Here is a 27,737-nt window from a genome sequence, read left to right as displayed (position 1 = left end):
GTACTCCTTTCACCCCACTCCCTCTTACACCCATTCGCACCTCGTTCTCCCCCCACTATAATCAGCCTGGTGAAGGGTCCCGAACCGAACTATCGCCTACATGGTTCTCCAGAGATGCTGCCTGACCTGTTGGGTTACTCCAGCACTTTGTTTTTTTGCTCAAGATTCCAGCATCAGCAAATCGTTGTGCCTCTCCCCATGTCTTGCTCATTCAGCAGCCACCAAAAGGTGGCCACAGACGTGTACTGCCTGGGTGAGGTATTCTACATTATTTTACTGGATTGTATGCAAAAACAAAGCATTTTATTTTACGTGTGACAATGAAATATCATTGAATCATTCAACTACCTGTCCAGATACCCTTTTCTGCCTTTCCAAAATGAAGTTGCGTTTGAAGGTTAGGTCTGAGCTATTTACTCTGATATTATTATTAAACCCCCTTGTCGAGGGCAGAGCTGGAGCAGAGGCCGCCACAAATCGACAGGCAGCCTGTTCTCAGACTGACTGATGTTAACATTCCCTCGACTTGTTGATGTGGTTGCGAGCCGTCACTCGTTCATTTTCCTCTTAATTTCCGAGTGCAGCTGCCAGATCTGAAACTCGCAATCCACGTCTAGGATCACGACCCAGAGGGGGGGAAGGTGCACGTCCTGATGTATACACACACATCGTCTAGCCGCTTTCCTGCAATCTTGGCTGTCTGAAACTTGTCTAATATCTGATCGGGCAGTGGGAAATAAAAATAATCAAAAAAAGCACGACATTCCAACACGTTCTTGTGCGATCTTGGAAACTTCAGTAGACATAACAACCCCCTTGCCACTCCTCTGCCAATGTTCGCTGCTCCAACACTTTATATTCAACGAATGCTTTAAATTTAATTTAATAAATGCATTCCTTGGCGTGAAATGAAATAGATAGTTGGACGTTTGAATTGGTAAGCATTTCATGTTCCACCCTCTCGCCAACGTGCTGAACACACCATGTTTCAAGTGCAAGGTGTTTCACATTGAAACAGCGAGTGTGGGCATTTGAACAGAGGCAAGTCCCCAGACCCAAGCCCGTGTCGCTCTTATTTTGAAATGCGCCGGGCCTGGAGGTATGCGGCGTGTCAAGAGGTCAGATACAATCCGGTGTGAGGCAGGAACTGCGAAGCTGCCCAGGAATGTTGGTGTTGATCCAAAGGCAAGTCTGCTTGGCCTGGGCGGCCGCCTGCTTACGTCAGCCCTGCCGAAACAGGATAAAAAGCCGTCGCTTCAGCCGTACAGCACACACAAACTGATCGAGACAGAGACAGAGACAACAGCAAGAACAAGGCTCTGAAGACTGACCCCGTTTGCAACAGCTTGCAAGTGGAAGAAGAGAAAACTCCAGTGCGAAACAAAATGTTTGCTGTACTGAAGAACGTTAACTTTGCACCATTCCTACTGATGACACTGGCTTATTTGGTGAGTTACTCTGCGCTTACAGAGGCCGAGGAAATATCCATCAGACGCAGGCTGCGAAGCGAAAACTCGCCTCGCCGTGCGTGCAAACAAGAGGGGGAATACATACCCAGCAGATCAAACAGCATCTAATGAGAAAGGAACAACTATGGAGAAACTGTCTGATGTGCTGAGTATTTCCACCATTTCGTATTTTTCTTGCAGATTTAAAAGATCTGCAATGGAAATATCCACGTTGATTTACTCATGATTTTAACGTTATTTAGTAGAAGTTGCAATCCAGGTTGCTCGGTCTGTGTCATCCATCTGCAGGATGCAATGTTTGTTTCTAACTGGTGTGATCTGTGCTTTACAGGCCTCTGCCGATGAATGCCAAGCTCCCTGCGACTGCCCGGTGCTGACACCTGTCTGCACTCCCGGAGTCTCCCTGATCACGGACGGCTGCGGATGTTGTAGGGTCTGCGCCAAGCAAGTGGGCGAGGTGTGCTCCCGGCGACAGCCCTGCGATCACCACAAGGACCTATTCTGCGACTTCGGATACGCCACCTACGCCACAGTCGGTGTTTGTGCAGGTAAGAGTCGGCGGCAGCCCCCACCCCCCCCCACCTCCCCCCCACCTACCATCTACACGCACTATGTTACACTGTGTTCCAGGGGCAACCGAGGGAGGGCATTTAAACCGAACCCCGTGTAGCTGAAATAAAGAGGGAGGGAAATGCCGCGCATTCAGCAAAAGTGGTGAAGAGCATTTTATATTTTGCAGATTTAAATATCATCGAAGTGAGCTTTAATATGCACATACTCTTGCAGCTGTAGGAGTTGGATGCGTCTTTCCTACTGCTCTTTTCTATGATCTAGAAAATTAATTTACATATTGTGCCCAAACCAATGAACATGGGAGCAGAATTAGGCCAATCAGCCCATTGAGTCTACTGCACCATTCAATCATGACTGATCTATTTTTTTACCTCAACCCTATTCTCCTGCCTTCTCCCCATGAACTTTGATGCCCCTATTAATCAAGAAGCGTAGTGAAATTGCAGCACTTTCACCCCACCAGCATGTTTATCAGTTGCAATGTTTTGTTGGTCAAACTAAATAGCTTATGGAGATATCATTTGTGGTCTCTTGCAGCTAAGGATGGAGCTCCTTGCATGATGGATGGCGTTGTGTACAAGAGCGGTGAGACTTTTCAGAACGGCTGCAAGTACAGTTGCACCTGCATGGATGGTTCTCTGGGCTGCATCCCTGTCTGCAGCCCCAGCATCCGTCTGGCCAGCCCAGATTGTCCACTACCCAAGAAGGTCAAAGTACCTGGCAAATGCTGTGAGGATTGGATCTGTGAACAACCCACTCACGACGCTGTATTTGGGCCTGTGCTGGCAGGTAAGATGTTTGTCAATTATTAAGCATCAACTCCAAAGAGACACCTATTATCATTATTATAGAAAATTGATTTGGATAAAATAATTAAATCAGGCCAATGTTTGTAACAATGAGATCAAGTACAAGAAGATTAAAAATTCCACAACAGGATTAACTGAGCTAAATCATAGATTCTTAAGTCATTATAGTATAACATTTTTAATGAGTTGATATTTTTCAATCATTAAAATATATTTAACTAACTTGGACAATTTGAAGGAAACAGGTGAACAATTGTTGATTTAGTTCAACAGTCACTGCTTCTGATGTGCAATATGGAGGAGAGTTGACTTATTTTTCATCTTTATTACTCCAGCTTACAGGGAAGAGGAGACCTATGGGCCTGACCCGTCCATGTTCCGTGCCAACTGCCTCATGCAGACCACTGAGTGGAGTGCCTGCTCTAAAACCTGTGGGATGGGCATCTCAACCCGGGTAACCAATGACAACAGAGAGTGCAGACTGGAGAAACAGTCCAGACTTTGCATTGTCCGGCCTTGTGAAATGAACATAAAAGAGACCATAAAGGTAAAAACAAAACCTTGCTCCATCAGCAGATTAAAAACTGTGATTTTGTTTTGAGTTATCTTGGCATTTGTTCCAAGTTTACTCTTTTGTAATTGGACTTCATCTTTTGTCATTCCTCCCACAGAGAGGTAAAAGATGTATACGCACTCCAAAGGTTTACAGACCCACCAAGTTTGAATTCTCTGGCTGTACCAGCGTGAAGTCCTACAGAACCAAATTCTGTGGCGTCTGCACCGATGGCCGATGCTGCACCCCGCACAGAACCGCTACCCTACCCGTCGAGTTCAAATGTCCTAATGGAGAGCTCATGAAGAAGAAGATGATGTTCATCAAGACCTGCGCCTGCCACTATAACTGCCCCATGGACAATGACATCTTCCAGTCCTTGTATTACAGGAAAATGATGGGCGATATGGCCTAAACTATGCAATTGATCCAATGCCACGTAACTGGAAAGATTTACCCTCTCGGCTGCAAAGCTCACTGCATAAAAAAGAGGAAAACACTGACATGGTGATGAGAGAATAAAAACATGTCACAGCACTCAGCCTAGATTTTGAAACTGCATTGCTTGTACACTGTTGCTGTAATATTGTAAATAATGTATATATGTGTACAGTTGTCTAAGTTAATTTAAATGTGCCTTGTGTTGTTTGTTGGCCTTGCAAAATGGATATTGAGAGGCCATAAAGATGAAGTGGAAACCCTTCCATGATCAACAGATTTTAAATCAAGATTTATTTTGAATTATCTTTGATTACTGTAGTTATAGATTTGACAAAATGACTGTTTGATTATTTTTGTTTTTGAACAGTTGTTGTAACATTTGAGAAATGTAACCAAAATTTCAATGTCTGCACTTTTCTAGTTCAGAATAAAATATATTTTTGATACAAACTTAATTAGTCCTTTCATAATTAACAAATCTACACAGATGGAACATTAACACACAACAATAACTGCAAATTTAATTTCCTGGATACTAATGCTAACCCTCTGCCACATCAACAGAGTGATTTAGATTGCCTGCAAACTAGGAGTGTCATATCTGATAGCGAGTTCAGTTTTGCACCACATTATATAATTAAGGTGACCTGTTTCCATTTACATAATATCATCCAACACTGCATCTGAGGATGGTAGAACCTATAGATATGATTATTTTAGCACCCTACTCTTAGCCCCTGTAAGCACAAGACTATCTCTGACTTTATTGCTCTGTTGTCAAACATGCTCTAAGATACTTGGTTAATAATTTTGCAGATGACACTAAAGTATGTGGTATAGATAGCGAAGATGGGTATCAAAACTTGCAGCAGGATCTTGATCAAGTGGGCTGAGGAATAGTTAAGGCAGATGAGTGCGAGGTGTCACATTTGGGGAAATCAACCCAGGTAGGTCCTACAAAGTAAATGGCAGGCCCTTGTAGAATGTTGTAGAGCAGAGGGATCTAGGAGAGCAGGTGCATAGTTCCTTGAAACTGTCATCACAAGTGGATAGGGTGGTCAAGAAGACTAGGTGCATTTGGCCTTCATAAGTCAGTGTGCATTACTGAGTATAGAAGTCGGGGTGTTATGTTACAGTTGTGCAAGATATTGGAGAGGCTGCATTGAAGTGTTCAATTTTGGTCACCCCGATATAGGAAGGATCTTGTTATGCTGGAAAGAGTGCAGAGAAGATTTACAAGGATGTTGCCAAGACTTGGGCTGAGTTAGAGGGAGAGATTGGGCAGGCTAGGTCTACATTCCTTGGAGTGCAGGAGGCTGAGTGGTGATCTTATCGAGGTGTATAAGATCATGAGATGAATAGATAGGGTGAATGCACAGTAGTTATCCAGATTAGTAGAATCAAAAACAAGAATACTTAGGTTTAAGATGAGAGGGAAAACATTTAATAGGAACCTGAGGGACAGTGTTTTCACACAAGAGGGTGGGGGTATATGGAATGAGCAGCCAAATGAAGTAGTTGTGGCAAGTACTATAGCAACATTTAAAATATAATGGACAATTACATGGATAGGAAAGGTTTAGAAAGATATGGGACAAAAGCAGGCAGATGGGATTAGCGTTGATGGGGCATCTGGGTCAGCATGGGGATGTTAGGCCAAAGGGCCAGTTTCCCATGCTATATGACTCCATGCATTCACTTGTCAATGTTGTGCACCATTTAAGTTCCTGCCTGAGCAATGGCCCTTTATTTTAAGCTTTCATTCCTATTTTCAAATTAATCCGTGGTATCTGTTATCTCCTTCAGTCGTACAACTCTCCACAATACCTGCATTCCTCCCATTCGGGCCTTGAACAAATCCAAACGGTACCATTCCCCCATTAGCAACACAGATGCCAAAGCACAAAGTTCATGCGATCTTCCCTAAACCTCTTTCAACAAGGTGCGTCTTGAACCTTCCTCTTTGATCATTTCTTTGGCATGCCTATTTCAAACTTTGTTTGATGACTCTCCAATAAAGTGTCCTAAGATGTTCAAAATGCAATATAAATGATATTATTGTTAGATTGCTTTACCATTTGACAAAGCATGCATGATGGACTTTAGATATCATATGATACTCATTTTAATACTCCCATTTCCTCACAATAGGAGGAGGGTTTCTTATGCCAACTGTCAGTGCATTCTCATCATTCCTTCAGTTAATTTCCTGTAACCTGATCTCTCCCACATACCACAGGAAAAATGGTCCCAATGTTGGGCGGGTCCAGAACCAGGGGCCACAGTCTTAGAATAAAGGGGGGGCCATTTAAGACTGAGGTGAGAAAAAACATTTTCACCCAGAGAGTTGTGAATTTGTGGAATTCCCTGCCACAGAGGGCAATGCAGGCCAAATCACTGGATGGATTTAAGAGAGAGTTAGATAGAGCTCTAGGGGCTAGTGGAATCAAGGGATATGGGGAAAGGCAGGCACGGGTTATTTATTGGGGATGATCAGCCATGATCACAATGAAGGTGCTGGCTCGAAGGGCTGAATGGCCTCCTCCTGCACCTATTGTCTATGTTTCTACCCAGTAACCTCCCCATCCCCCGGTAATTTTTCCATCTACCTGCATAGAAATGCAATTTGCAATTGTTAATTAACCTACAACTAGTATGGGTTTGGGGTTTTGTGAGGAAACAGGAGCACTCGAAGAATACACTTGGTCATAAGGAAAACATGCAACCACTGCATAGCAGTTGAAGTCAAATCAGACCCTGACTTTCAAGCTGAAATGGAGACTGTTTTGCAAGCACTATAAATTCAATTCTAAAATGCAATAGAGCTTGGAATTAGTTATGCAAACAGGGGTAAATAATTCAGGATGTAACAATAGCAACTTTACAATATGAAAGAAATTGCTGCCAAGATAATTTGTGACTTGTTTTCCTCTAATTGCACTTGCCAATCTAAATGTACATATTATTTGGAAGAATCAATTAGTATACAGCCCGTCTACATCAAATTTGCTTCAAGGTAGAACTATAAATTGATTTAGGATATTTATAATATTCAATTATGGCTGATCTATTATTCCCTCTCAACCCCATCCTCCTGCCTTCTCCCCATAATCTTTGACATCCTTCCTAACCAAGAGCCTATCAACCACTTCAGTAAAGCACTCAATGTCTTGGCCTCCACAGCTGTCTGGCAATGAATTCCACAGACTTACCACCCTCTGGTTAAAGAAATTCCTCCTCATCTCTGTTTTGAAAGTACTGTACGTCCTATTATTCTGAGGCTATAACCTCTGGTCCTAGACTCTCCCATTACTGGTAACATTCTCACCACGCCCATTCTATCTAAGCCTTTCATTACCAATCTGCAGATGTAATGGAAACTGTTGATCATGTTCACCTCAGATACTATAAACATGAGGACAGTTACTACATAATATATCCTTGAACTATAAGTGCATTACGTAGAAGAGACAGGTATTTAGCCTTGATAAAGTTATGCCACCTTTACAGGGTTTAAAATCCTTTCCAACTGTGAAGAGGCAAAGTAGAAGTCAATAAGAGCCCAACGATATACTGCAGTGGATCAGATGGTCAATATACATTTTATTCTAATTTAGGAATTACATAGCACAATGTTGTATGGATCTTTCATTCATTAATTTCAAATATTCCTTCTCTTAACATTTGTTTTAATTTTTTGTCTAGTTAAATGTAGTTGTTTGTGTTTTTTAATAGTTTTTTAACTGTGTATATGTGGGGGGCTGGGGGGGGGGGGGGGAAACTTTTTAAAATCTCTTCCCTGTACGTGAGACCCGACCTTTTTCCTGTCGGGTCTCCGTTGTCATTGGGGCCTAGCACCGTGGAGCAGCCTCCAGCCTGAACGATCCGGGGGCTCCAGTCACGGAGCCTGCGGACCTGCGGACTTACCATCGTGGGGCTGGTCGGCATCGCAGCGTGGGGAGCGGTGGTGACTCGCTGCTGCGGCCCTACCACATAGCTCGGAGGCTCCAGCTGCAGCCGCAGGTCCGGTGGACTGTCGGGACATCGGGAGCTCGCGGGTCCGGATGGAGAGACCACTTTCCGGAGCTCCCGCAACGCGACTTCTCTAGCCCGAGTCGCGGGGTTGGAATGACCCGGAGCGGGGCCGTACATCGCCCGGCGCGGCTTCATGGCCGTGGGACATTCCAGCACCCGCCGGGGGCTCCAACTTTGTGACATTTAGACCGGGAGAGGGGCCATACATCGCCCCGCGCGGCCTAAAATGGCCGTGGGACTTATCATCGCCCGCCTGGGGCTTGGACATCGGGAGAGAAATGGAAAACGGGAGAGAAAAGACTTTGCCTTCCATCGCAGTGGGTTCACTGTGATGGATGTTTTTGTAAATTGAATTGTGTGTATGTCTGTAGGATATTGTATTTGTTTGTATGGCTGTGGAAACGGAGTTTCGTTTGAGCCTCACTGAGGTTCAAATGACATGTAATAAATATTGATTGATTGATTGATTGCATACATTAGGAACATGTTACAAAATATGATGCTTTTATTCTAGTATATTATGCAGTGTAATCGACACACCATATTAAAATGTTTTGACTTGATCTTCTCCTGTACAAGTACGGGATTGGAGTTATTGTCATGTTATTAAATAATTTGGAGGAGGGGGGATTTCATAAAATCACTTATTAAATCTCAGTAATGAGCTAGATATTATTTAAAATGCTTAATAATGCAGCTCATGTTTCAGTGTGAAAATTCTGTTGCTGGAACTTCAGGACATTTTACAGAATTTTCATTCTAAGATCACAAAGTCGGGCTGTTATTCTTATCAAACCTTTGGATTAATTGATGATTAATTGCAATTCATGAAACAATTTTACTTTCACTGCTTGCCAGGTTTAGAACTGCAGGTCAGGAAAAAGCTAATACATACAACTCCTTTCTTTATATTTTACTACTTTGAAATATGGCATCTAAAGCTTGACAGAATAATTTATTCTTTCCGATATTAGTGAATTCCTGGCAGACATTCAAATATACAACTATCAAGGGATAGGCTTCCATCCACTCACATAACACAGCCCTAATTCCTCAACAAGGCTCCTGAACCTCTGTGCAAATTCTCCCTGAGTCACTCCACTAATATAGTACATTTTACAGTAAATTTGATTCATGAATTGTCATTAATCATTTTGTGTCAGTATAAACCAACATTTGCAGTTCCTTGCTACACATAATCAATTCATAGTTCCTCCCACTTAGTGGAAAGAAGATAATTAAATGAATCAAAAGGATAAACAGACAGGGTGTTCTAATCTGATAAACAGATACTTATGTTGTCACTAACTCAATCAGTGATGAATAAGCAGCCTCATCTCCCATCAGCTGTAAGGTATTGGTGTAATCTTGCCTCAGCATGCATTTATTCAACTGCTTGAGGCCTTACCTATCAGAGGATGGGGTAAGATGATTAGCGGGTTGTCATATTTCCTTTAGGTGAAAGGACGATTAACTAAGCTACAAAGGAAAATATCATCACACCAGGGCAGTTGATGGTAATGACCAAAGAGAGTAATGCCCCTGTTCCACTTAGGAAACCTGAACGGAAACCTCTGGAGACTTTGCGCCCCACCCAAGGTTTCCGTGCGGTTCCCGGAGGTTGCAGGTGGTTCCCGGAGGTTGCAGGTAGTGGATGCAGGTAGGGAGACTGACAAAAACCTCTGGGAACCGCACGGAAACCTTGGGTGGGGCGCAAAGTCTCCAGAGGTTTCCGTTCAGGTTTCCTAAGTGGGACAGGGGCATTAATTTACACTTTGAAGCAGAAGATGAGTGATGGAATCCCTGTTGACAGAAGTGTTTCCACATGCACTTCACTTTCCCATATATTGGATGCTTATTGTGAAATGTGTTGAAACTAAAACCTCAACACCAGTTGTGTTGAGGTTTCCCCTCCCAGTTCACATGTTGTTGAAAGGACTTGCTCCCCATATCTGCTACTGGAGATTCAGCTTTTTTGCAACAAAAAAAAAAGTATATCAAGTATAGTTTTGAGATACATTGTGTAAATAGGCCCTTCAGCCCATCGAGTCTGCACCAACCAGCGATCCCTGCACATTAACACAATCCTACACACACTAGGGACAATTTACACTTATACTAAGCCAAGTAACCTACAAACCTGTACGTCTTTGGAGTGTGGGAGGAAACAAAATCTCAGAGAAAATCCACGCGGTCATGGGGAGAATGTACAGACAGCACCCGTAGTTGGGATCGAACCCAGGTTTCTGGTGCTGAAAGCATTTTAAGACAGCAACTCTACCGTTGCACCATTGTGCTGCCCTAAGACACACATGGTTAAATGCAAATATTGTAGTGGTTGTCCAAGTTGAGAAGCTTCACTATTGTCTTTAAAAATGTTTTCTGATGAAATAAAAATTGTTATTGTGCCTTTTTTTTAGTTTTTATTAGTAAATAAAAGATTCCACAACACCTTATTAAACTAAGGCAGATCCTCCCTTCCAAGAGGGATATCAAATTTGTTAGTAGTTTAATCCTTGATGACCAAGCAGGTATTTATTGTTCATTCCTAATGTTGGGTGTTGATGGAAGCAAATCAAGGGAACTAAGTGGACTAATGCATTACAATATTTAAACCAATTCTTCAGCCAGCAGTACTGCTGGCTGAAGAACACTTTATTCCCTGGATGGCAATGGAAATAGAGTTTAAAAATATATAGATATTACCTCACAATATCACAACTACAGCCTGGGATATCTAACCTAAACCAACAGGTAAATATTACATCCTGGGTTGTATAGGCTGTAAATTGTACCAGATTTAGTTTAGAGATACAACGCAGAAACAGGCCCTTCGGCCCACCGAGCCCACAACGACCAGAGATTCCTGCACATTAACTAGGATCAAATTTACATTTTTATGCCAAGCCAATTAACCTACAAACCTGTACGTCTTTCGAGTGTGGGAGGAAACCGAAGATCGTGCACCTCTCCCAGAGTTCTCCCCCTCCTTCCCCTCCCCCCCCCTCCCCACTCATCCGCTTTACTATCATTCCAAAGAAGGATCCTGACACGTAGTGTCACCCATCCATTGCATGTTGCCTGAGTTCATAGATTCATGCAGCGTGCAAACTGGCCCTTCGGCACAACTTGCTCATGCTGACAACCATGCCCCATCTTGGCCCATATCCCTCTCAACCTGTCCTATCCATGTACCTGTCCAATGTCTCTTAACTGTTATGATAGTACCTGCCTCAACCTCCTCCTCTGGCTTGTCCCATATACCTAGCAATGTTACAAAATTTTGAGATTTTAAAAATCAAGTCTGTAACTTATCCCATCAGATAAAGCATAAAAATAAGTTTAATTTGACACCTAATTCACTTTCATATCTCAAGTATTTAAAAAGTTATGGCCATTTTCATACTGGGAAATGAGCATCTTGTTCCCTATTGACTTTCTATGGACATAACAAAAAAGCTGTGATCGTGAACAGTCAAAAGCCCATAACTTTCTTAAAAATTAAGAGAACTGAATGAAATTTTCAGTTATCATAGATTGAAGCATTCTGAAACAAATATAAAATAATCTTACTTGGATGACCTGAAATTAAAGCATATAATTAGTTAGTTACCTAATTGTAGCTAATTTCAGACTTCAATGACTAGATCTAAACACCTATCCATTTCTTAATAAATAATTAACATTTTTAAATAGCCTAAATGTCCAAATAATATTCACAAATAATTCACAATAAAACATGATTTTTAAATCTCATTTACATTAATTTATAGGCCAAATGGAAGGAATTTAGTGTTCAATTGCTGTAAATAAATGCCCATTTAAATCAGCTTTCCAGTGGGTCCCTGTGGAACGCGCTGGTTTAGAACGTTCACATTGCGGTAGATTTGTGCCTCAAATGCCGAGAAAAATACTGCGCGATATAATGGGCCCAAATTGAGCTACTCGCAATATTAAATTTTGTATAAAAGGATCTTTAGAAGCCCTTTTGAATGTAAAAATATACAACCTACCTTCTGCTATTTTCTTTATGAGACCCTGCGGTTGCTGACGGTCGCGGGTTTAAAGATTGATTTTTAAACTACTATAACTATTATTCAAGGCCTTTAAACCTAATAATAGCTTTTGCGACGGGGTCTATCAGCGATTTTTCGTTAATAATTAACTAGGCTGAACATTTTCGATTGGAACAGCTTAGAGAAAATCGCGTTTTAAACCCGCCCCCTCTAAACGGCGCCAAAATCGCGCACAACCTCAGCGGCAGATATTCAGCGACGCTTCAGGTAGGCTTTGCAACATACCTAATATACCCACCACCCTCAGTGTGAAAAGTTACCCCTCTAATTTTTATTGAATCTTCCTCTTCCTCTTTGGTAACAATTTCTAGAGATAGTAATCATTCCAATACTTCACTCGTGACAATCATAGATTTTTCCATTCAGCATTTTAAATTGAAAGGAGAGAGCATGCTCTAAGTGGAAAATGAAGCAAAGCAATTGTTTTAAGAAGCAAGAGTCAGTCATTGTTGGCAAGATCCTAAACTGTGCTTGAACTTTTCAACTTTTATTTTTAAATCAGTTGAGGGTTTGTTATTGGTGTTCAATGGACACATTGTCGTTTTGTCAAGATATTGGATGTGCTGAGAATCTTTGAGGGATACTGTCACAGAGAAAATATCTGACCTGGATAATTTCCATGTTGGTCATCACAATATTATTTCTACTCTTGCTTCCATTGCTATGTATCATGTGACTTTCATAGATGGTAATGGCTATTTAAAAAAAATATTGCTTGTAATGCATTACAAGTCATTTTAAAATGTATTTGACAAACAATCGCTGTAAATCTGGTGGCTTCCTACTGTCCCCAGGGACTCTGTAATTCAGAACTGGCTCACCATCCACTTGATGCATAATGATTCCCCTGTTCCACTATTGCCTGAAAAACTCATGAGTTTGAAAGAAACCTCTTCTTGTACTTTCTTATCACCTTAGTTTCACTGTGAAGGGTGTTTGATGGTCATATGATCTGGGACTGGAACAATGGAATTCTAATGGGCCCGTCCCACTCAGGCACTCTTGTGGCGAATGCCAGGGACTAGTTTTAATGAAATTCATCTACGACACCTGGCGACAACCTACGACAGCACTTACGACAACCTACGACAGCAAAAATTGTCACCACTGTCGCCAAAAATCTTTCAACACGTTGAAAATTTTGCGGCAGACGCCTGTAGTCGTCCAAATAATCGCCTGAGTGGGACAGGCCCATTACTTGCAGAAATGAGGAACAGTAGATGTTGGTTTACAAAAGACACAAAGTGCTGAAGTAACACACTGCGTCAGGCAGCATCTCTGGAGAACATGGATAGGTGATGTTTTGGGTCGGGTCCCTTCTTCAGACTGAGTCAATACTGTACACAATCTATGTGTGGTCTCACCAATGTCCTTTCTAACTGAAACATAACCTCCCTATGTTTCACAGTACTAAACAATAATGTTCTGTTAGCAAGTAACTAGCAACATTAAAACTGTGTTCTAGCCACTTGTGAATCAAGGCCATGTGTGTGCTCTCTGGGTTTCTCCCTACATCACAATCAATGTGCAGGTTGGCAGGTTAATTAACTACTGTAAGATGCTATTTTTCAATTTAATGGAAGCTTGTCTGAAATTTGGAAAATTGAAATTAACACATCAACCATCATGAGTGGCCCCTTTTAAAAAAAAAAAAAAGAGGCCATTGGTTGAAATCCATCAGGATCTGGGAAATTATCAGCCTACATCTCCACCTGCTGCCCTGGTAACTGCAAAGTTTTCTGAGCTTCGTCCTCCTTTCCAAATCCCAATTTTCCAGCTATGTAGCCGGTTATGTAGCCTGCATCCTCTACAATGAATAATTAATCAGATATGGCTGAACCACATTAAATATTTCTAAAGTATATGTATAATGTATTTAAAATCAAGAAAGATTGTCGGTCTTTTTCCCGGGGCAGGTTATCTGGAAGTAGAGAGCATAGAATGAAGATGTGCTTTGGAAAGATGTAGAATGTGGAAAAGTACAGCACAGGAACTGATATGTGGATAGGAAAGGTTTTGAAGGGATATTGGCCCAATGTAGGCAAATGTGACTGTCTCGGGAAAATGCCTTTGTTGGCTTAAATGAATTGGACCAAAGGGCTTGTTTCCATGGTGTATGACTCTGACTATTCATTCATCATTATACTTTTAATTTTAGAGATGTTATTCAGGTATTCTTGCATACGGATCCCATTTTATTTTGCACCACCAATGTAAAATTAACAGATTCGAAGCTCCAATATTAGTATTACATTACTTACCTGCCAGTCTTTGGTTACTACATCTTTTCCTTATCAAATGTGTGGAGTAATGCGTGCTTCCTCATTCTTTGAAAGTGCCTGTATATGATTCATCCAGACCAGTGATATACCCTCTGATTTAATTTGCCTAAATATTTCCATATATATTGTATTTACAGGCCTTTCACTCCTACCATCAAACAAGATGATTTTTATCTATCTCTCTAGTGAATATCGATGTGAAGCAATGACTTGCTTTTTCTGCCTTGTCCTTTTTAGTTTCCCCTGGAATTATCCTGTCTATAACCCCCCCCCTTCAAGGTTCCTTACTAATGTGTTTATAGAATTTAGCTTTTTATCTCTGCAAAATGTAATATTTCTTCTTGCCTTCCTCATTGATATTTTGACTGTGGCCTTCTTTCCACCCTCCTCTCCGGAGTAGAGAATATTTAAGTTTATCCCTGCCTCGTGCTTTGAAATCCTCTTCTTAAGTTATTTTGTATCCTTGTTATTTCCTTGCTCTGTCGTTATTTCCTTCCTTTTAAATGACTGATTGTTTCAAATATTTTTTGGGGTCACAGACTTTGGTTTTCTTCACTGTTCATTTCCACTTCCCTTTTAAGGTGCTGCTTGAAACCTAGATCTAACCAAACATCTGATTACCTATTCTTATTTCTCCATTTGTAGCTGCTGTATGCTTTCTGTTTGACAATTTTTCCTCTGAAGGGCCTAGCATTTATGTGATGCCTTTTTTAAAAAGTAGTGAAAAAGCTATGTTGTTGAGTTCCTTTTTAGTTTTGTTTAGAGTTACAGCGTAGAAACGGACCCTTTGGCCCACCGAGTCAGCGTGGCCACGATCACCCATACACCAATTCCATCCTACACACTAGGAATTATTTACAGGTCAATTAACCTACAAGCCCCCATGTATCTTTGGAATGTGGGAGGAAACCAGAGCACCCGGAGCAAACACACACGGTCACAGAGAGAATTTATAAACTCCGTATAGATACTGCTAGGTATGATGGTGGCGGACGATATGATAGTGGCATTTAAGAGGGTTTTGGATAGGCACGAATGGAGGGATATGGATCACATATGCAGGCATAGGAGATTAGTTTAACCTGGATTCATATTTGGCATGGACATTGTGGGACAAAGAGCCTATTCCTGTGCTGTCCTGTTCTATCTTCCATGTTAAATGAATGCAAATACCTAGTCTGAAGAAGGGTCTCGAACCGAAACGTCACCCATTCCTTCTCTCCAGAGACGCTGCCTGTCCCGCTGAGTTACTCCAGCATTTTGTGTCTATCTGAAAATACCTAGATATATACAACCAATTTTTTTTTTAGGCTAATTGACAAAGGAATTAAATATTATTACTGTCCTTGGGAATATCGGCACACTGGGTAAATTACTGGACCATAAATCCAGAGGCATGAACTCGAAATCCAGGGATCGGTTTAAATTTGCAAAATCTGGATATCTGAGTGGGGTAGCACTGGTATCAGTTAAGGATATCATGAAACTTTCCAGAATTAGTAGTTGACTCTTAAATATACTCCCAAAATGACCTGGCAAGACATTTATTTGTATTGCATCCACTGCTATAATGTACGGAACAGAACAAAATGGGATCGACCACTGAAATTGAGTCAGTTGCTCCCAGACCAGTCAACCTTACCAAGTCCTCCTCATGGATATCTGGTTGTCCAAATTGCGAGAGTTGATTCACAAGCTAGACAAGCAATCTGCTACAGGCAATGATGGTCCAATTCTATACTGCCATTGTAGAGTCTGTCCTCACCTTCTCCATCATGGTCTGGTCCGATCAGCTGAGAAGGTCGTTGGCTGTAATCTTCCTTCCCCCCCCCCCCTCCCTCCCCCCACTTCCCTCTGGAAGGCGACTCCGGACTGTCAAAGCCGCCACAGCCAGACATAAAAACAGCTTTTTTCCACGAGCAGTAGCTCTACTCAATAACCAAAAGTCTGTAGCCTCTTTTTGCTCTGGTATTTTATTTCATTCACATGTTTAAACTATCATGTTTTATTCTTAATGTTTACTGTATGTCGTGTTGTTCTAGTGAATAGAGCATCAAGGCAAATTTCTTGTATGTGTACATACTTGGCCAATAAACGTATCAATTAATTAATTAATCAATTAATTAGCTGATTAATTAATTAATTCATAAGAACAAAATATGACATATGCATGGATGTGGAAGCAAAGTTGAGTTAAAAAAATCTGCAGGACTTTCCTTTTGGAAGATTTAACTGACAGAAAGGAATAAGGGCATGCTTGTGGATTTGGTATATTTGGATTATCAGAAGGGTTTTGATAAACTTGCATGTCGGACATTAATGTGCCTAATTAGAACAAATGGCATTGGGGGCAATATACTGGTATGGTTTGAGAATTGGTTGATAAACGGGGGAATAAGTAGGAACAAGTGTGTCTAGGTGGCGGGCAGTAGAGTTCACTATAGTTTAGAAAAAAAAAAATCAAACATAACTAAACTGACTGGATGTAGGGAGTATGATGACTGAAGAATCTAGAAACTGGGCCAGTCTCAATTCCGTCCTGGCCACATTGAACTGAGATCAGGAGAAATGTCTCCACCTGGTGGTGATGCAGAGAATGCTGGAAGAGGAACTTAAGTAACCTTTATATTGAGTGGTGCAGTAGGGCCAAATAGCCTATTCCTGCTCTCACTTCCTTGTCCTTGAATCATATCTATCATTCAATGTCTTGGACAACAAACATCAATTCTTGGGAATAAAAAATGCTGGTGATGCACTGTTGTAGGCAGCAACTGTGTTCAACATTTCAGTTGAATAATCAATGTTTAGATATGTCCTGTCAATAATATTTTTCACGCAAAGGTGGTGGGTTTATGGAACAAGCTGCCAGTTAAGAAACAGTTAAGACAGGTACATGGATAGGACACGTTAGGAGGGATATGGACCAAATGCAGGTAGGTGGGACTAGTGTAGCTGGAACATGTTTAGGCAAGTTGGGCCAAAGGGCCCGTTTCACACTGTATCACTCTAAGACTAATAAAACTCAAGGTCCATTTAGTCCAGTCAATTACTATCAGTTATTCTCAATTGTCAGCAAAATGTCACTGACACAATATGTACCGTCTGCAAATTTATTACAGGTTTGAGAGGTGCTATCAGAATAACTTGAAGCTATCCTAAGTTGTTATTACTGGGCCTCTTAAAACCATGGGCTGTAGGGAATGAATTGGCTTGTTCCCACTGGAGTGTTAAATATAAAGGGATAATCTTGGCTTCATATTGGTTTTATTTATTACATTTTTTGTTTGTTATCTTGTCTATTGAATACTGTGTTTAAAAACCTCTGGTGCTGCTGTTGCAAGTAAGAATCTCACTGTTCCCTTTCAGGACGGGATACTGAGTTGGATGATCAGCCATGATCATATTGAATGGCAGTGCAGGCTCGAAGGGCCGAATGGCCTACTCCTGCACCTAATTTCTATGTTTCTATGTTTCTATGTTTCTAGGACATATGACAATGAAACTCTCTAAACCCTCTTGACTCTTAAATTGGATACAAGGTCAGCATTTTACCCAAGGTCAGAGGATCTAAAACAAAAACAGTTTAAGGTGAGAATGAAATTGTGCAGCCTTTCAAAATTACTTTCTGCCCTACCACAATCAGTCTGAAGAAGGGTTTAGAGATAGTGTGTGGAAACAGGCACACTACTTCCATGTTATCTCACTTTTGCATCCTTCATGCTAGGGGCAATTTACAGAAGCCAATTAACCTACAAACCTGCATGTCTTTGGAATGTGGCTGTTAACCAGATCACCTGGAGAAAACCCACATAGTCACGGGGAGAATGTGCAAACTCCACCCACACAGCACCAGAGGTCAAGATCGAACCCGGGGCTCTGGCACTGTGAGGCAGCAACTCTACAGCAGCACCACTGTCTTGACCAAAATGTCACCTATCCATTTTCACCAGAGATGCTGCTTGACCTGTTGAGTTACTCCAGGCTTGTCTTGTTTTTGCAGTTCCTTGCGTCTGAAAACGTATTTTTCGGCCACCTTTAGTCATTTTAAAATTCTCACTTTTGGGAAGAAAACTCTGTACATCTGAAAATAGGTTTAAACTCATTTAAATTAAATGTTTATGCATTAATGAATATAGAACGACTGTTCTGTTTCATTACATAGCTCAACTAGGTTAATTCAAGGAAGAATCTTACATTTTTGTTTTGACCTGTAATGTAACCATTTGGCTAGGTTTGCCCTATTTAACTCACATGTTGTATCCCACTGCCTTCATAGCAATGACAATTTAGGATGTAGACTGTGTTATTTAAAATAATGTCAGAATAAACAGGCAGTAAAAGTGGCAAAGGTTCAAAGGTTATTTTATTAGTCACATACACCTAGATGTAGTGAAATGCTTGTTGCCAATGCAGCACATAAAAAAGAATACAAACATGACAATAATAAAGAACTTTAACATAAAAAACATCCCCCCACAATGGATGGCACTAAGTCCAGTCCCATCCCCATGTCCACCCATAGTCAGGCCTATTGAGGCCTCCGCAGTCGCCGCTACGGAGGCCCGATGTTCCAGGCCGTTCTCACTGGGTGATGGTGCTCCGGCGTCGGGAGAATCCTCTCAGCGGCTTGGGACACCTGGAACGGCCGCCTCCTTACTTGAGACCGCGGTTTTCCGAAGCCAACAAGGCCACGCCGGATGGAGCTCCACTACTGCCGATCTCGTCGCGAGATCCCAGGCTCCCGATGAAAAGTTCAGCGTCGCCGCCCGTGGCTGGTCGTTCCGCAGACCCACAGCTCCGCGATGTTTTTACTCGGCGGTCTTCAGCTCACCGGAGCTCCAGCGCGGTGACCCGGGCAAGGCATCGCCCGCTCCTCAATAGCGCTCCAGCGCTGTGCCGCCGCCGAAGCCAAGGTTCTGGGCGGTCCCCTCAGGAAACGCCGCTCCAGGCCCGCTGGTAGGCCGCGAGGACGGGTCGACAGTGCAGCCCGGAGAAAAGCTGCCTCTCCGACCAGGTAGGGACCCTGAAAGGTAGTTTCCCCCTTCCCCCCCCCCCCCACCCCCCACATAAAAAAGACTAGAACTCCATAACAAAAACACTTTAACTAACTAAAAATTTAAAAAAGAGATGAAAAGACGAACAGCTGCAGGCTGGGCAGCCATACCTGTACAGGTCCACGCCCCCTCTTGGAACCACTTGGAACATAATAATACAGATGGAATATTTATTGTCAGAATTATAATTGTACCCGTATAAGAAAATGAACATGACAAAAAATTAGGCACTCAGATTTCACGGTTAATCATGTCATTTTAATACAAATATATAACCATACAATTTCAGTATTGTTTGGAATGAGTAAATCAATTAAAACATTCATGAATTTTGTCACTTAAATATATGGATCAAGAAAATAATAATCATGATTTCCACAATGCTGGAGGTGCAGCAGAAACCAGAAAGGTGCAGCTGATCTTAAAATGTGGTAATTTTTACTGAGTTTGCCAAAGATTTGTCCAATCTGTTTCAAAAACTAGATCTCCACTACAATACTAAAACATTAAAGATTTCATTGGATTAGCTCAAAACAATTAATCTTAGCTGCCTGTTTGTTTAATACAATGCAATAACATTCTTCAAATTAAAGGACCATTAAAGTTATTAGATAAATTTTAGTTTTTAACAACTTATTTACTCACTTTTTCCAAAATAAAGACAATGTTAAAATGTATTAGTGTTTGAGGGGTGACGACTGGATCTTGTATGCATTGCCAAATAGGAGGCATTGGTGGTTTTGAAGCGCATTAAGATGGATAAAGTCCCCAGAGCCTGATCAAATGCAGCCTCAGACTTTGTGGGAAGTTAGGGAAGAAATTGCAGACTTGCAGAGAAATTTGCATCATCTTTTGCCACAAGTGAAGTTTTGTAAAACGGAAGGGTGGTAGTTATTTTGCTGTTATTAAGGTCAGCAAGGACAAGCGAGGGAATCAAGCCTCTCAGTGCCAGAGACAGGGGGTTGATTCTGACTTTGGGAGCTCTTGGTGTGGATTTTGCATGTTCCCTCTGTGATCACTCTGTTTCTTCCCACATCACAAAGATGTGCAGGTTTGGCCTCTAAAAGCACCCCTAATGTATTGGGACTAGACAAGAGAGTGGGATAATAGACAATAGATAATAGGTGCAAGAGTAGGCCATTTGGCCCATCGAGCCATTCAATGTGATCATGGCTGATCATCCACAATCAGTACCCCATTCCTGCCTTCTCCCCATATCCCCTGACTCCGCTATCTTTAAGAGCCCTATCTAGCTCTCTCTTGAAAGCATCCAGAGAACCTGCCTCCACCGCCCTCTGAGGCAGAGAATTCCAGAGACTCACCACTCTCTGTGAGAAAAAGTGTTTCCTCATCTCCGTTCTAAATGGCTTACTCCTTATTCTTAAACTGTGGCCCCTGGTTCTGGACTCCCCCAACATCGGGAACATGTTTCCAAGTCCTTAACAATCTTATATGTTAACTGAGAACAAACTATCGATAGCCGACGGGCCTGTTTCCGTACTGTATTTCTGAATGTAAACTAAACCACAAGCTGGTGAGCCTGACATCAGTGGTGGAAAATTATTGTTGGAGGGGATTCTTAACGACAGGATCTACCAGAATGGACGGATTAGAGATTGTCAGCATGGCTTTGTGCATGGGAAATATTTTCACATATGTCCCAAGAGTTCTTCAAGAAGATTCATGCTGGCAGGGCAGTGGACCTTGTCTATATGGACTCTAGCGAGGCCTCTGACAGGGTCCCACATGGTAGAGTAGTCTGGAGGTTTAGATTACATGCGATCCAAGACAAGCTAGCCAATTGGCTGGATTCAAAATTGGCTGGGAGACAGGAGTCAAACGAGAGTTGTGAAGGAAAGAACTGCAGATGATGGTTTAAATCAAAAGTAGACACAAAATGCTGGAGTAACTCAGCAGGACAGGCAGCATCCCTGGAGAGAAGGAATGGGTGATGTTTTGGGTCTAGACCCTTCTTCAGATCATATAGAGTCTGAAGAAGGGTCTCAACCCGAAACGTCACCCATTCCTTCTCTCCAGAGATGCTGCCTGTCCTGCTGAGCTACTCCAGCATTTTGTGTCTACCTTCGATAGTTGTGAAGGGTTGTTTCTCATTGGAGATGTGTGACCACGAGAGTGCTGTAGGGATGAATGCTAAGCCGACTGGAAAAGGGTAGTGAAGGTGTTGTTTGTCATCCGAATTGTTAATGTAGATTGTGGATGACTCCCAAATTGGTGCCAGAGGAAGCTTTAGAAGTGGATGCAATTACGACTTAAGACATTTGGACCAATCTATGGATAGGAAGGATTAGATGGGTATGGGCCAACTGGACAAATGCGACCAGCCAAGATGCTAACTTGGTCAGAATAGGCAAGGTGGGCCAAAGGACCAGCTGCCATGCTATATAACTCTTTAACAATGAATATTTACATGTAATTTGGTCTGGTTATGGTGATAAGTGTAGGAGACGGTTACTTTGAGAACATTTTTTAAATGTATCCAGAACACCTCTCAGGAGAAGGCCATTTGGCCCATTGTAAATTCTCCATTCAATATGATCATGGCTAATCTTTAACTGCAGCACCTCTTTCCTACATCAATCCACATGATTTAACTGCTATTGAACTCTGCCTTGCATGTAATCAGCGACCAAGCCTTTTGGATTAAATAATTTATTCTCATTTTACTGCTGAATGGCTAACTCCTGGTTCTATTCATCTCTGGCAGGGAAAACATTAACACCCTACCTATTTGGTTAGGCCTCATGAGAGGTTTTGTTTCAATGTGATCATCTCTTATCCTTCTAATCACAAAGATTGCATAATCTCTCCTCAAACAATGAATCCACCATCCCACAAATCTATTTGGTGAACGTTAAAGCCTCTCAAATGTATATACTACTTCTGGCACAGAGACCACACCTGTTAAAAATTCTCCAGAAGGTGAGGGCAACATGGACAAATTAATCATCTTGATTGTATAACATTAAGGGGTGACTATATACTAATCTGTATGGGGGAAGATATAACATGAAAGCTATATTTTTTTAATATCAAATTGAAATGCAACTGCAACGATGTTATAATGTTATTTTTATAGTGCAAATGTTGAAATTATACCTTTCATAGATCTGGTTTCAGAAGCAGTACATTCAATTTTGTCTGGTCATATCAATCTTCCAAATATGAGTACAGGTTTAATTAAAATGAATCTTGAACCTAAATGTCAGCACATTATTCTGGACATGCATGGTAAATCTCAATCTAATATTTCCACTGGAATTTGTCTCCTTGTAAAATTATGCTTAAAAAAAAAACTTGACAGGCAATAACAAATCCATTAAAAAATCTGGAAATTAAAAAAATACTTCAATTGAATATGTAACAAAAGAGGTGACTTGTTCCATTGTATCACACTTCCATTACCTTTTCTGTACTCTAACACCTTGGGTTCTACCAGAACCTGTTTACAAAGCCTCCCTAAAGTGCACTTAAATTCACTTATGCATAAAAAAATTGTTAAAAATACTATTACCATTGACAAGGCACTCAAATTTGATCTTCAATTGTTGGTAGAAATGTTTTGAGCTGCAAGATCTCTGTGACTGGCTGCTTGCTTTCTTGATAAAGATCAAGTCCAGTGATCAACTCCACATCCCGTACTCGAGCTCTGTGAGCCCAGATTCGCTCCTCTACCCACTGGGATTCCTCTTTGCCATCCTGCCAAAGAACACCATTCATTAATCTATGCAGCATGCACATATTTATCTTGAAATGTAGTAGGAATATGTTAACAGAAAATAAAACCTCATGACATTTAAAAATAAAACCTCATGACATTTAAACATTTAATCACAGCAAACTGAAAAGATAAAACTAGCTTGTTACATTCTACGTTAGAACATAAAACATAGAAGTGAACAGCACAGGAACAGGACCTTCAGACCACAGTGTCTATGCCAAACATAATGCCAAGGTAAACTAATCTCATCTGCCTGTATGTGAACCATATCCCTCCATATCCATGTGCCCATCTAGAAGCCTCAAATGCCACTATCGTATATGCCTCCACGACACACCTGGTAACCCATTCTAGGCCCCCTCTACCCTCAGCGTAAATCAAACATTTAACTTGCACATCTTTAAACGTTGTCCCTCGCATCTTAAAGCTATGCCTGCTGGTCTTGACATTTGTACTCTGGGAAAAAGATTCTGAATCTATCTGCTCTATGATTCATAATTTTACATACTTCTATTGTGTCTATCCTCAATCTCAGGCATTCCAGAGAAAACAATCCAATTTTGCCAACAATTGATCACCTAATACCACCTAATCCTGGTTATAACTCAGCGGGTCCGGCAGCATCCCTGGAGAAAATGGATAGGTGATGTTTCATGTCGGGACCCTTCTTCAGGACCCTTTAGGATATTGCCTCTGACAAGAAGTTGCAAAGATCTATGTCAAGGCCCCTGCAATCTCCTCTCTTGCTTCTCATAATAACCTGGTATAGATCCCATCAGACCCTGGGATTTAGCTATCTTTTGCTCTTCAAAAACCTCAACACTACCTACTTTTTAATCTTAAACTGCCTTTGCATTAATATTCTCCACACTGATCATGCTGTTCTCCGTCCTTCTTTGTAAATGAAGACACAATGTTCCCAGTACCTTGCCTACATTCTGACTCCAAGCACAAACTCCCTTCTTTGTCCATTAAAAGTTTACATTTAAAAAAATAATGGTACACGTCAGTCAATTAATTTCTATGTGTGATTCCCATCTCCTATTGCTTCCAGGTTTACTTACTGCGCAACTTTCACTGTTGTCAGGTCTATGAGGCAGAATGAAAGCCAATACATCCAGTGAGTCCTTGCACTGCAGAGGGCTTTGCATTTTGTTCTTGCAGCTAGTAAGAACTACGAAGAAATGAGTTGGTGGTGGGTTGTACCCGTCCTTGGCATTCCTTCAATATAAAGGTAAAAAATATTTTCATTGGCCATTATTGATTATATACTCAGTAACTGACCACTTATCCCATTTCTTCAAACACAGTACAAATTTGCAAAGTTCATGTTGCCGCATTCTGTATCTATAAGATACCTGAAATGTGGTCTAATAATACTGCTTTTGTTGGCTTGCACTTCAGTATCCACCAGTGTATTTTCTAAAAAAAAACGGAAGAATTTTGTACACAAATTGGTTTCCCACTTGAGCCATTTCAAGAACAGCACACTAGGGCTTAGCATCTCTGTTGACCTGTCCTGGCCCAGTATATAGATGTAATCTCAAAGTTGGCATGCCAGCATTTCTATTTTCTATTTTCTTAGAAGTTCAAAGCAATTTGGCATGTCACCGAATACACCAACAGACTTTTACAGATGCACTGTGGAAAGTATCCTGACTGGTTGCATCGTGGCCTGGTGCAGCCAATCCAATGCACAGGAATGCACAAGGCAGCAGAGTGCTGAACTTGGCCCAGTTCATTATAGGACACAGCTCTCTTCACGATCCAGTACCTCCACATGTAGTGCTGCTTCCAGGAGATGGCATATATCAAGGATCCTTGCCATTCAGGCCATCCACTCTTCTTGCTGCTACCATCAAGCAGCTCACTAATTCACTCACTAATATTATTGATGGATATAAATCTTTCAGAATTGTTGTAATGATTCTTGCCATCTTCATCAAACAATAAGATGACTTTTAGAATGCTGGAGGTAGAATATAGATTTGGGATCCTACCAAATGAAAGAGGGCATTTGGTTGCACACCACCAGGATCAAGAACACCCATGTTTCAACACCGGTCAGGGTCTTGAATCACCTGCACAACCCAAATCATACCTCTACAAATTACAGAAGCACTACAATGGAATGTTTGTCGAATTGGATTTAGCACCCCAGAGTGCATGTATTGGAGATTTACAAGGATTAGTTTAGTTTATTGCCACGTGTTCCAAGGCACAGTGAAAAACATTTCCATGTTACCCAGTCAAACAAAAGACTACACATGATTACAATCAAGCTGTCCACAGTGTACAGACAAAGGGTACAACATTCAGTGCAAGATTGTATTGTATTGTATTGTATTCAAATTTATTGTCATTGTCTCAGTTAGAGACAACGAAATGAATTTCCCTTACAGGCAGTATCATAAAAATAAAAATAAATAAATAATAATAAATAATAAAACATATTAAAAATAAAGTAGAATTTAAAAAAAAGCACAAACACTGAAAGTCCACGACACAACATAACACAGTGGCACCAAGGTGAGGAAGGCACCATAGTCCAGCCAGCCTCCCCTCCGTTCTTCCCAGATGTTCACTCGTGGTCGAGGCCTTCCTAGCACCCGCAGTCGCCGCCCCGGGTGGCCCGATGTTCAGGCCCTCACGCCGGGCTGGTGGAACGCCAACGCTGAACCCCGACGGTGAACATCCTCCTCCTCAGCGGCCCGGACCTCCTGATCAGCCGCCTCCCGCAGCTCCCGAGTCCGCAGCTCCCGAGTCCGCAGGCCGAGCCGGGCGGAGTCGCAGGACCCCGCGTTGTTGATCAGCGCCGCCCGCGTTGGGAGCCCGCAAACTGCAGCTCCAGGATGTCGGTGCCGCAGGTCCAGCACTCCGGACTCCAGACGGCCATCCCCGGTAAGGCATCGCCAGCCCCGCGATCTATCAGCACTGTCCCGCCGCTGCTGGAGCTCTGGTCGATCCCGGCAGGAAAGGCCGCGCCAATCCAGTAGGTAGGCCGCTGGGGGGGGGGGGGGGGGCGAGGACGCGACTCGAATAATAGTCGCGTCTTCACCAGGAAGCGGCTGAAGGACGGTATCCCCCGCACCGTACCCTCTTCCCCCACATAACAACACAAAAAAAACACAAAAAAACACACTTTTACATAACTAAATAAACAAAAAAACAAAAAGATACCGTCCAATAAGGTTGAGTACAGGTAATTCAAATGTCTCTAATGAGGTGGATGGGAGGTCAGGACTGTACTTTAGCTGATGAGAGGACCATTCTGTTGCCTGATAACAGCTGGAAATAAACTGTCCCTGAATCTGGAGGTATACATTTTCAAACTTCTGTATCTCTTGCCTGATGAGAGAGGGGAGAAGAAGAAGTGACCAAGGTGAGACTTGTCCTTGATTATGCCAGTGGCCTTGTCGAGGCAGCGTGAGTTGTAGATGGATGGAAGGTTGGTTTGTATGATGGATGTCTGCAAGACTAAAGGATTGTAGAAACAAACAATATGCTGGAGTATTGTTGCAGTGCTAAAGAAATGCACGTGTGGAAATTGACCAGTGGTTGGAGGTAGTTTTTGTTTCGAAATAAGAAAAAGCAGAGGTGCAATGTATAAAAGGAAAAGTATCAGTAACTTTAAAAATGAACCATTGGATGTTATTACAGGTGCACAACCTTTTATCCGAAAGCCTTGGGACCAGACACTTTTCGTAATTCAGAATTTGTCGGTCTTCGGAATGGAATTTTTTTAGCGTAGATTTTAATGGCTGGCTCAGTGGTAGAGTGCTCGGCTCATATCCGCAAGGTCGCGAGTTTGCGCCTTGATCCCGGCAGTAAACTCGGTCGCGAGTTTGAGTCTTCAATGTAGTTTTTTCTTGCAGAATAAATGTTTGTATGAAATGCAGTGTAGGAGAGGTGTACTGACTGTGTGGGCAGAACTTTGGAAGTGATTGCCCACCAGTCTAAAAAGCCGCTGTGTCTCCCTGTCCCTGGGATAGCAGGGGGCGATCAAACAGCACAATACCCCCCCTCCCCCTCCAACTCCAGAGGAATCCGCTCCCTAATGGGCCGCTACGGCAACAAGTGGCAGTTTGCCCACAGCCCGAGCTGCGCCCCCTCATCCGCCACCCCAAGAACAAGACGTACCTTGCACACCATCAGCTTCTGCCCCTACGTGTTCCTCTGGAGTTGGAGCGGGGCTGGGCTGGAGTTGCTGCTGGCTGTGGGTCTCTGGGATCTCCGTGCTTGCAGTGGGCCTGGGGGTCGGTGTCCCGTTGGTCCTGACGTCTCCGGCCACCCCCCTGGACTGGAGCTGAGACTGGGAACTGTACCGCCCTTGCCCCCTCCCTCTGCAACAGCAAACAACCCCACTCTCCTGCAAGGGCGGTACAGTTCCCAGAGGATGGCAGGTGGCCGGAGACGTCAGGACCAACAGGAACCCGCTCCCAGATGGGCCCCTACGACGCCCCGAGCTGCGCCCCGTCATCCGCAACCCAGGTTCCTCTGTAGTTGGAGCGGGGCTGGGCTGGGCTGCTGTTGGCTGTGGGTCTCTGGGATCTCCGTGCTTGCGGTGGGCCTGGGGGTCGGTGTCCCGATGAGGGGGCGCAGCTCGGGGAACGGCTTCTGGTGGTCCTGACGTCTCCGGCCAGTTTGCAATTTTCCTCTGGAGTTGGAACGGGGCTGGGCTGCTGCTGGCTGTGGGTCTCTGGGAT

The 27,737-nt window shown here is 42.5% G+C and overlaps 2 protein-coding genes across 2 annotated transcripts in view; one reads left to right on the top strand and one right to left on the bottom strand.

The window, feature by feature from the left end:
- The first annotated feature begins 1,247 nt into the window (after positions 1–1,247).
- Positions 1,248–4,295, top strand: ccn2 (cellular communication network factor 2). The gene is made up of 5 exons (XM_033021284.1): positions 1,248–1,448; positions 1,801–2,017; positions 2,580–2,831; positions 3,187–3,398; positions 3,523–4,295. The coding sequence occupies exons 1-5, from the start codon at positions 1,386–1,388 to the stop codon at positions 3,817–3,819; spliced, it is 1,041 nt and encodes a 346-aa protein (XP_032877175.1). The 5' UTR covers positions 1,248–1,385; the 3' UTR covers positions 3,820–4,295.
- Positions 4,296–21,781: 17,486 nt separating this feature from the next.
- Positions 21,782–27,737, bottom strand: part of LOC116973325 (venom phosphodiesterase 2-like) — a 130,412-nt gene continuing 124,456 nt past the window's right edge. The window contains exons 23-24 of the mRNA XM_033021283.1: positions 24,096–24,252; positions 21,782–23,009 (exon numbers count right to left, since the gene is read on the bottom strand). Of these exons, the coding sequence (XP_032877174.1) occupies positions 22,839–23,009; positions 24,096–24,252 (328 nt within the window). The 3' untranslated portion in view covers positions 21,782–22,838. The remainder of the gene's footprint in view (positions 23,010–24,095; positions 24,253–27,737) is intronic.

The sequence above is a fragment of the Amblyraja radiata genome, chromosome 5 (assembly GCF_010909765.2).
Source record: "Amblyraja radiata isolate CabotCenter1 chromosome 5, sAmbRad1.1.pri, whole genome shotgun sequence".
In the NCBI taxonomy this organism is placed as follows: Eukaryota; Metazoa; Chordata; class Chondrichthyes; order Rajiformes; family Rajidae; genus Amblyraja; species Amblyraja radiata.
Note: the sequence above shows the minus strand (reverse complement) of the source record. Positions and strands in the feature narration are given on the sequence as shown.

Bases quoted from the DNA above. Each gene is read 5' to 3' on its own strand.
- ccn2 (XM_033021284.1), top strand. From the start codon at position 1,386: ATGTTTGCTGTACTGAAGAACGTTAACTTTGCACCATTCCTACTGATG. The intron at 1,449-1,800 runs GTGAGTTACTCT...TGTGCTTTACAG, and splicing joins TGATGACACTGGCTTATTTG to GCCTCTGCCGATGAATGCCA. The intron at 3,399-3,522 runs GTAAAAACAAAA...TTCCTCCCACAG, and splicing joins ACATAAAAGAGACCATAAAG to AGAGGTAAAAGATGTATACG.